Source organism: Macrobrachium rosenbergii, chromosome 3 (genome assembly GCF_040412425.1).
Source record: "Macrobrachium rosenbergii isolate ZJJX-2024 chromosome 3, ASM4041242v1, whole genome shotgun sequence".
Lineage (NCBI taxonomy): Eukaryota > Metazoa > Arthropoda > Malacostraca > Decapoda > Palaemonidae > Macrobrachium > Macrobrachium rosenbergii.
The window spans coordinates 84366510-84376972 of record NC_089743.1 but is presented as its reverse complement, the minus strand read 5'-3'; the positions used below and the strand labels follow the sequence as shown (position 1 = coordinate 84376972).

Here is a 10463-nt window from a genome sequence, read left to right as displayed (position 1 = left end):
TCAACACCTTGGGATTCAGCCCCGTTCCTTTGTTTAAAGCACTTTTATTCTGTAGAATTATTCACGCTTTCCTTATTTATCTATGCATGTAGCAGAATAAGACAATTTTAATTGTATGGTCTGGAGAGTTTATAGGCGACGTCATTTCATTGTTGTCTTTTAATATCCGAGAGCCTCTTTAGGTCACCTTCATGGTCGACTTCCTATATTCATAGCAGAGAGATTTCTCTTGTTAATAATACCCGTGACGTCTTCATAACTCTTGAATGTCTTTTTTTTTTTTTTTTTAGGACGGTCTGACAAGTCAGAAAATGATAAAATGCATCAAGTAGTCTCTTCCTTTCCCATTTTTTTTTATTTACTCATGCTGAATACAATGAGTCATATCATTTTCTTCTCTTTGTGATTATATGTTGAGTCTTTCCAGAAATGCTTTAGGAGAAATTGTCATTATTACAAAACGGTGTTTTTAGCTCAAGGCATAGAAACATATTTCAAAATCTATTGTATTTCATCCGTTTACCCTGATCTCTATATTCTATTAAAAACATTTTCGAGGCTTGAACGAGACCCAGGACTTCATTTGTCCCTTGAAGATTATAAACTATTCTTACTTTCTTTTCCAAACCCTTCGCAACGTTATTGTGGGAAGCGACAGATACAGAGTGTGCGTATAATGTATCGTCTTCTACTCCAAGAAACTAACGCTGAACATTCAAGTCGTGTTAATTCACTGGACCTCCATAACCTCTTTCTTTCGGCCAAATTCATCACTCATGCACAACTTTCATACTTTCACGGTGGTTCCCACGTTTATTTAGCTAACCATACAGGATTTCCATACTCATCCGCACTCGTTCTCGCTCTGAGGAAGCAGTCTGCTATTCAGTCACAATTCTGCCGACTTTTGCTATAACTGTGGTCACAGGTCTCCTATAAATGCGTGAAAACTTTGTGCATAAAGTTAAACTGAGGTGACATGAGGAGACTTAAATTCATCTTTATCTTAAGAATAAAGTTGCAGCATGGGATTCTCGATTTTCTGATTTCCTATATTTTCCGACAGTTTCTAATCTTGCATCTTGATATGGTAAATGTAATCTATGAGGGGTATTTCCAGTTAGAATGTCTGATCTCAGTCTCGCACTCACGAGCATCGAATTCTAGGACTAAGTCTGTCAGTTAGGTATTTGCGATGCTAAATTAAGCTTATCTTTGAAAAAATCATGCACTTTTCAATCCCTCATCGTTTTAAAATGCACGATAGGAAGGTCAGGCAAAGCCTATGACGATTTTGACACGTGAGAGGCATGAATGCACATACTGAATAAATGTGCATATTAAATGAAAACTTAACTGTTATTAATGTTAAAATCTTCTAACTAACTTTGAGCTAATTATGGACATGATTGTATCGAATGTAAGCATTGCCTTTTCTTTAAAATTATCTTTTTATTCACGTTCGATAAATATACAGCTTGCTTCTATACTGGGCTAACTGTCGTGAAAAACTGTTTTATATAATCAAAATATAGTTGGACAGATCAACTGTAATACACAACTCGTGAAAAACTGTTTTATATAATCAAAATATAGTTGGACAGATCAACTGTAATACACAACTCGTGAAAAACTGTTTTATATAATCAAAATATAGTTGAACAGATCAACTGTCATACACAACTACTAGGGACTCCTTGAATCTGTAAGTTTTACCACATAGTTGGTTATTCGGGAACAAAGTAAATGAACGTGTCAAAGATTACTTGCATCTTATGTGAACACTCGCGACACTGTTCTCATGAACATAACTTATGAGTTGTAGACTTAGCCTGAGTTTATCTAAGCGAAGGACCTGCCAGAAAAATAATATTACTTCATAAGAGTAGGCCTTTTGTTAAGGCAGCCCAGTGACCTTACCCAGTTAATGCCTGAAAGAAAAGTTATGGATAAGGGAAAGTGTGTGACATAACCCTTGAAATGTATAACAAACCCGCTATTTGAAATCAATGTTATACCACTGAAAAACAGGTGGCAGAAAATCCAGCAATCAGTCTTTTTCAATCCGATGTTCACTTCCTGTAGAGAGTCCTGTTGGAAGATCTCATGTAGTGAGTACAAAAATAATATTTTTGTGAAAGCTTGTAACTTATTGATAACGCTAGTTCTTACAAGCAGTTTTTCTGTCATGAGGCCTTTATTCATTCCACTCATCAAAAAATACTAATGGTCGCAGCGCCATCTCGATGTTAGGATCAAATATAGTATTATGCAATTTGTTTCTCTGAACGTTTACATGATTAATGCTTCATATAATTTGGAATGAAACCGTGAACAGCAAGCCTAGTGTGCTGTTGTTAACAGCCAGTGTGAGACTTTTATCATGGGTTGTAAAGCAGTACAAGAAACAAAGTACGACTTAGACCCCTTTAAAACATAATTAAACAAAAACTTTTAAAATCATAATTTGAAAAGAAATGTCTAGTTCTTTATTCTGCTTGAGCTAAACACTGAGGGCAGTTTTCAGGGCCGCTATATACAAAACATGAAAGAAAGTCTGACGTTTAATGAAGGAACAAGCTGCTAAATGTTTCAGAATGGAGAGAAGTTACTGGACTCATTGTGTCAACAATGTTAAAATCTTCATATAAATTTATTACAATTCTGCAGTGATCTTGTGCATTGAACTTTTTTTAAGCCCAAGTTGGTTGAATATACAATCCTAACTATCAAATATTGAGAATATTTAGTGCCTCTGCTACAATTTGTTCACAGATAATGTGTATTCTTCACCCAACTCGGTCAACCTTGTAACTGATATTCTATAATAAAATGTTTATACATCACTCTTTTTATATCAGCTCTCTCGTTGCGAACTTGCTCTTTTGCAGGCTTAGTTGGCATTGTTTTCGAAAGGAAAATATTTTTTTTTCTTTTAATTTCATAGTTTCCACAGAAAAAGGATAATTTAAAAATCTGTAAAGTGCAATACAGGACACTCTGCATTTTTACTAGAAAATTTATATAAAAGAATTTGATGGTGTTTCGCATTACGGATAATGCTTTCATATGCCTGCTTGAAAAACCAATCCCAGGAGATTCCCCCTTGACAAATCGTCCATTCTTCTATGGATGATATGAGGACTGTGCAATTACCCTTATTTAGATCTAGAAAGGCTACATAAACCTCCATAGAATGCAGTTCTGACAATATACAGTTCACGAACACGAAAATAAACTTCCATGTTTTATATTTTAATTACTCAATAGGTCTAATACAGTATTTCTCAAAAAAAATCTATAAGTCAAGGTGATAAAATGTTATAGCAGTTTCTCTCTTATGTTTAAGTTACAAAGTATTCCACCACGCCTATATGTTATCCTCTGACATAAAGCTTAAATCACAATGAAATTCCAGTTTTCTATTTCGCTATTTTAAAAGAAATTCATAACATCTAGTTTTATTAAACACATTGCTGAAAGTGACTATTAGAAATTCACAGATTTTTAACCCTGTCAGTACTACAATGTTTGTTGTTCCAAATCTGTTATGCATGCTTCCATTCCTTTATCTGAATTACTCTGTAACAAATGTTGCAGGAGTAGTCTAACTCCTTCCAGCACTGGATATCAAATAATTTCAGAAAATCCCAAACCTCTCAGTTCATTAAGGAATCAGACCTCTTTTACTATTTTGTATATATCTCACTCAGTCGATGTCCTCTTTCAGCAAAATGAGCGTGGACTCAATTTCAGTCCAACAAATCAGGTACCAAACTGTCATTCTTCGTTTTAAAGTTCTGATTTTTATTTTTCAACGTTTCAATGCTTATTTTAATTTTCATTTATTTTCCTGAATCTTTATCTTCTGTAAATTTTATGAGACCTGTTCTTTATGATTTTATATTATGTATTGATTTATAGTTGTGATGATGATCACAAGTCCTGAAAATATGGCCATAAACAACACACTCTCTCTCTCTCTCTCTCTCTCTCTCTACTCTCTCTCTCTCTCTCTCTCTCCTCTCTCTCTCTATATATATATATATATATATATATATCTCTTATATATATATATATATATATATATATACTCTAAATATGAAAATAAGAAGGCCCATAAAACACACTATTTTATACGTTGGAACCATATATTTCAGGCACTTGTTTCTGTGCCCCTGTTCACTGTTAGGGAGAATATATAGTTACAATATACAAAAACATGAAGGTGTGGCCTTGGGCCTCCGATGTTAGGTGGTGTTTTTCTTAAGAAGGAGGAGATTGACCAAATATTGGTTTTACGTTTGGCGATGGATCTGGCGGTCGCGTTTTCTTTCTTAGGTGCGGGGATTTTCAATGGCGTCCGATTTTAATGCCTCTGATGGAGTTCATTTTGATGATAGCAGATTCCAGCATCTTTCTTTTATTACGGACAGCTTCTTTTAAGGACACTTTGATTTGAAACTCTCCGAAGCGGCTGAGTTCTTTGGAGCGTGTCTCGCCTGCGCAAATGTCAATGACAATTACTACCACGGTATCCTGTAAGCTCCGGCTTCTTCCTTTGTTATTTAAAGTATACGTTGCGATGGATTTGGGATAATGGAAATGAAAGGATTATCAGAACTGAGTTGCTCAGTGGCCCCTGTTTTGTCGGTGGGAACTGGTAATGTCTAACAAATAAAATATACTACAGAAATCCCCGTAAAAATAACTTCCTTACGATAATCAAAAAACACCGGCGCTTTCAGTGTCTTTCCTTTCGGGAAATTCGCTTTCCCAGCTACCAGCATGACTCTCAAACAGTGTCGGTCTCAGATCGGTACGGTCAGAAAGATTAAGGTACCTCACATGAAAATACGAAATATGGCTTTGAGGGCAATCAAAGAGATCTGGGCATCAATCAAGCCAGCTGTAGAACGTGGAAGCTCGATTATTTACCGCCATCCTCGCGCCGGTACGAAGATGACGAACGCGACCGCAAATCCACATCATGAAACGAATATGAAGGCCAAAAACACTGAGATCCATCGCCAAACGGGAGTACCATATATATTGGTCAATTCATATTACCCTCCCTAAGAAACGCCACCTCCTTAACATCGGAGGCCCAAGGCCACACCTTCATGTTTTTGCTATATATATATATATATATATATATATATATAACAAGTGCCTGAAATATAACGTTTAAATATGTTTTATATATTCATATTACACTGTAGTATTATTCATATATATATATATATATATATATATATATATATATATATATATATATATATATATATATATATATATATATATATATATATATATATATATATATATATATATATATATATATGTATATATATATATATATATATATATACACATACATATATATATATATATATATATATATATATATATATATATATATATACTATATACATTACATATATACATGCATACATACACATTTACATGTGTGTGTCATTTGGAAGATAAAACAAGAAAGACATGAGTAGCGAAATTTCACAGAGGCCCTTTGCGTCACACGTCAATGGAGGCTATACTGATGATGATGATGACGATCAGATATATAAATAATGTATAAATATGAATTATATATACCTATATATTATTTATATATAAAAGAGTGGTACGGTGATGAAAGTTATTTTTCCATATTATAGCACTCTATAATTTTATAGTTTAAAAACAGGATAACAAAACATAATAGACTTAGGTCAACTGGATGTACAGTGGACTCTCTTATTTAAGGATTAAAACGACTTTGTGTGAAATGTTAATAAAAACATATCGTTTCATATTTCAAGCTCTTCTCACTCATTTTTCCACTTGGCTTTAAAACAGTTTTAACTCGAGAGTGGGAGCAATTATTTCAGATGCGACCTTTGGAGAGGATTTTCTCGCTATAGTTTCATTTATTCGGAATATTTAAATCGGTGGAAGGAAGAAGTATATAAGAGAAACATTGCCCAAATGTTCATAAGCGTGGAGACAAACTCCCCAAATCGTTCTAGTTCTGGCTTTAATCTAGTTAAGTAATTTTCTCATATTATATATATATATATATAATATATATATACATATCCAATAATAATATATATAATATATATATATATATATATATATATATATATATATATATATATATATATATATATATATATATATATATATATATTCGACCATGAGCCCTGCTGTCACGGTAAGAACTTTGATTTTTCTCAGAACATGATCATTTGCGTCATACCTCCTCAGCACCTACAACTCTTCATTTGCAATTAGATGAGAGCCAGTCACTCTCCCCCTTTTTCTGGTTTGTTTATCATTTTGAAAAAAAAAACATTTGATGGTGGAGTTCCTATTAGTGCATCCTGTATGATCAAACGTTTCCATACATAGATTTGGTTGATATCCTGTCGCGTCATTTTGGCAAGCAGAAGTGCCTTCGTGTTTTCCAATCCCAGAACGCAGAGGAGATAATTCCCCGAAGATAAGTAACCTTCATCTGTAAACAGCAGTGGGCTGAACAGCGAGAACAAACGGAAAATAATCGCAAGTCATCGCTTTTTGAACTCCATTATTTACGAGGACCTTTGTCGAATGCTTTTCTGTGAATGAGTGGACAAACACTAATTCAACCTTGGTCAATGACAAGTACGATGATTCTCTCCTTCGTCAGGCCTCTCCTGTCAAGAATTTAATTAGCAAACAGGTGTGTCAACCCTATCATAATCTCCGTATGGTGTATTTAATTCTCACGTGTCTTAAAAAGAACAATTCACCATATATTCATCAAAATATGACAGAATTAACGGCACTGCTATACAAGCTAGGAGGAAGAGTTTAATGATCATTTTCCGGGAAAGAAGAAACGGAGGAAACAAAATTGTCGCTTTTAGCGCGATACCACGTCATGAGGTTTCCAAAAACTATTGTCTTTCAAAAGACCTTGGATTTCCCCAACATCCTGCTCTTTAAAAATGAGGCTGGATGGTTAGTATTTAAATTCACATGGAAAGGCAGCCGAGATCGCAGACGAGCTCCAACCTTTGAAGAGACAAGACATCCTAAGTGTTATCCCGCAAGGATTTATAAAGATGGCAAGGTAAGGATTGTCGATATTCACATTTATGCTAGATTGCAAGGTTCTCTCTTTTATGTTTATATTTATACTTACACATTTTTAAAACCATTTTCAGACAGATTCTACAGTTCCCTCACAATAAACATAATTATGTGTAAAGTTACACGTATGCAGAATGTAATAATATCCATCCTCAAGTGATAATTTTCTCACTTGAAAATACGACATTTATCCTGTTTTGAACGCTCTTTACACGTACACACACACACACACACACACACACATATATATATATATATATATATATATATATATATATTAGAGAGAGAGAGAGAGAGAGAGAGGGAAGAAAACAGTAATTTTTTTGATTACCAATGGAATGCAGAAGCATTTAACAGTATATAAAGACAAACTTTGCATTCCCTTACCTACTATACCTCTTATCTTCAAGGGTAAATCTTCGATAGAAAAGATGAAAATTGGAATGGAAGAGTTAATACACAGGGAGCATGAGAGTACATGTAGTGTGTGTAAGGGATGTTTAACAAGCTGTTGAATGCCTTCAGCGCACAGGAATAGTGGTTAACGTCGTGGAAGTCTCCTGAATTTGGTGTTCATCCGCGATTCAGTATTTAATGCATGAATGAGGAAGTGACAATTTTCTTTTTTTCTTCCAGGACTGCCCACTGTTGGGGAAAATTACTAATATGTATGATGTGTGTTTTGGAGCTTATTTATCAAAATCATAATTTCATATTTTCATTATCGGGAATTCAACAAAACAAGACACAAAGTCAGATAGCCTCACATGATTCTGTTGCCAGAAACTGCAGTTTTTAATGTCGGTCGAACTTTGCTGATTGTAATATATATCTTCGTATGCTTTACTATACATATTTATGTTTCGAATACATTTTAATCTCTGCAGATACCTAGGATATTTTATTCATAAGCAAGGCAAACGGAAGGCGACCTAGATTAGTGATTTCCTTACGTGGCTATACTGTTCAACTCCCAACTTGCATCATGTACAAACATTTGCTGATCAAACTCCTCCTAAGTGGTTACCGATTCAGTAGACAAACATCACTGATAAGCGACCTAGTGCCGTTGTCTATAGCTTCTTTAGGAAAAGAAAAATATGTTACTTTCATACAAGGTATTGTTGCTATAACAAATTATAAACGTGTTCCCCATTCCTTGAAAAACTGTGCATTTATCATTCCTGGTAATGCATAACTGTGATCCAAAAGTCTTGGGACTAATTTGTGATTATTCTACGGCTGTAAAATAATAATGTTTGAACGATTTCTACCATGGAAAATGAAATGAATGAATGGAGGGAAGAACCCATGTTCTCTTTTATATATTTCAACTTAGAACGGACTCAATCGGCCATTATTGAATAGTTTTCCCTTGGATCGTATTCATCAATTTAGATATGTCATCCCAAATATAAGTTCATGTTTCGCCTACTTTCTTCGTAAGTAATTTGTTTTTTTTCTAATAAGTGTTATGCATTAAAGTCATGAAACTAGCTAAAGAAAAAAGATATGGATTTATAAACAGTATTCATAGATTCCAGTCTTATGGTGGGATGTTAAAAAGGCATAAATCCAACGTTTAGAAGTGAAATGCTGTCAAAGGCATTGTAATTTATTGTTTATCTACGTATAAAAGGGATTTTATCCTCAGACTCTTAGCTGACACAGTGCAGTTCATCTTCGACGTCTGAAATATGAGAGCTAACGAAAAATGGTTTTCTTTACTTTTCTGCTATATAATGAGAGTGAAGTACATCTCAAATTGGACAAAACGAAAAAAAATCCATTTTCTTTGAAACGATAAAACGTAAGAGATTTTAATGAAGGTTTGCAATATTTATTTCTGTCAGTCAGGTGAATTACTCTATCCTAGTTTAAAAAGAACAAAAATTAAGTTATTTTTTTTCAAAACACCTTTAATGGTCACTTTCAGTAAAGTGCATATGAAAGAAAACTTGCTATACATAATTTGTAGTTACAGGAACGACAAGCCTGTATTTACTTATTTCATAAACATTAACAGAGTTACACAACTGATTGGTGGTCTTTCATTTTTTACAGGTTCCAAACGATGATGGTGTTCGCCCTTCTTGTCCTGTCTGTCGCCATGATATCGGAAACCACTGCAAGTGGAGACGGTAAGTAATAATAATAATAATAATAATAATAATAATAATAATAATAATAATAATAATAATAATATCTGTTGATCTAACTGTTATAGTTTACTCTGTAAAACATTTTTTAAAAACTACCCACCTTCTACTTTCAGTGGGAGGTCCCGCAGTACCCAAATACTGTTGGCGGCTTCGAGTGGACTGTGACAGCGAACCCGACCATGAATGCTGTGGGGTTGGAGCGAACACCCCTAGCCCTCCAGTTCACGTCGGAAAGTAGGGTTTAAACAACGCAAGACAGACAGGCATTCGTTCAGATCACCAGAACCGGCCACTAACTCGAGAGGACGGATTCCAGTCTAAGAACTACTTTTCGACGACAAGCTGATAACTGTAACCGTTTCTTAAGGAAACAAAATATTGGAATTAACTTTCATCTGGTTAGCGGCAATCATCTGTTATTTCTTTTTATTTGATTTGGAAAATAAATATTGGTTTTATGCAAAAGTGCTTGCTCATTCATACCATGTACGCAGGGTGTATACCCAGGTAACTGCAATGTTAAAAATTTATGTCGACAAAAAGTAAAGGGAAAAGCTAATTCTTTTAAGTAAGTCTTAAATCACACGAACCATCAAGTCTTTTACATAGATAATAAGGTAGCTGTACTGTAAGAAATTTATGTCAAAAGAAAAGAAAAAAGCAGGTCCTTTAAATGAAAGGCTTAAATTTCATGAATCACCAAAGTTTTCACTCAAACGAAACTAATTTTCGCTCCTGTATTCCTTTCGCTAACAATATTAATAAGGAAATGTGTAGAACAGTTAAGAAATTATTTTGCTTTAGGAATAAATGAATAAATTGCTCATTCTACTGCCTCTTGTCTTAACATATCTGTGAGCGTCCTTGAACTCCAAAAATTTGATTACAGCTGAATTATTATCAGTTGCATCATAAGGAAAAAATGACTGATTGATTATCTGTCTGCCACAGAAAAATAGCCTAATGGTGATTATGAGTTTGTGTTCTTTGTAACATTTATTATTATTATTATTATTATTATTATTATTATTATTATTATTATTATTATTATTATATTATTATTGTTATTGTCTTTGTGTTTGAAACCTGAAAAATATTTCTTATTTTATACTTAGGAAGGTCATTTTACAAGTCAATGGTATCTTAATCATGTGCCCAGTG

At 33.9% G+C, this 10463-nt stretch overlaps 1 protein-coding gene across 1 annotated transcript; it reads left to right on the top strand.

Annotated features, from left to right (window-relative positions):
• Positions 1–6913: 6913 nt before the first annotated feature.
• LOC136826544 (uncharacterized) lies at positions 6914–9767 on the top strand. Its single transcript, XM_067083730.1, has 3 exons — positions 6914–7120; positions 9205–9281; positions 9416–9767. The coding sequence occupies exons 1-3, from the start codon at positions 6929–6931 to the stop codon at positions 9465–9467; spliced, it is 321 nt and encodes a 106-aa protein (XP_066939831.1). The 5' UTR covers positions 6914–6928; the 3' UTR covers positions 9468–9767.
• Positions 9768–10463: the final 696 nt, after the last annotated feature.

Bases quoted from the DNA above. Each gene is read 5' to 3' on its own strand.
- LOC136826544 (XM_067083730.1), top strand. From the start codon at position 6,929: ATGAGGTTTCCAAAAACTATTGTCTTTCAAAAGACCTTGGATTTCCCC. The intron at 7,121-9,204 runs GTAAGGATTGTC...CATTTTTTACAG, and splicing joins GGATTTATAAAGATGGCAAG to GTTCCAAACGATGATGGTGT. The intron at 9,282-9,415 runs GTAAGTAATAAT...TTCTACTTTCAG, and splicing joins AACCACTGCAAGTGGAGACG to TGGGAGGTCCCGCAGTACCC.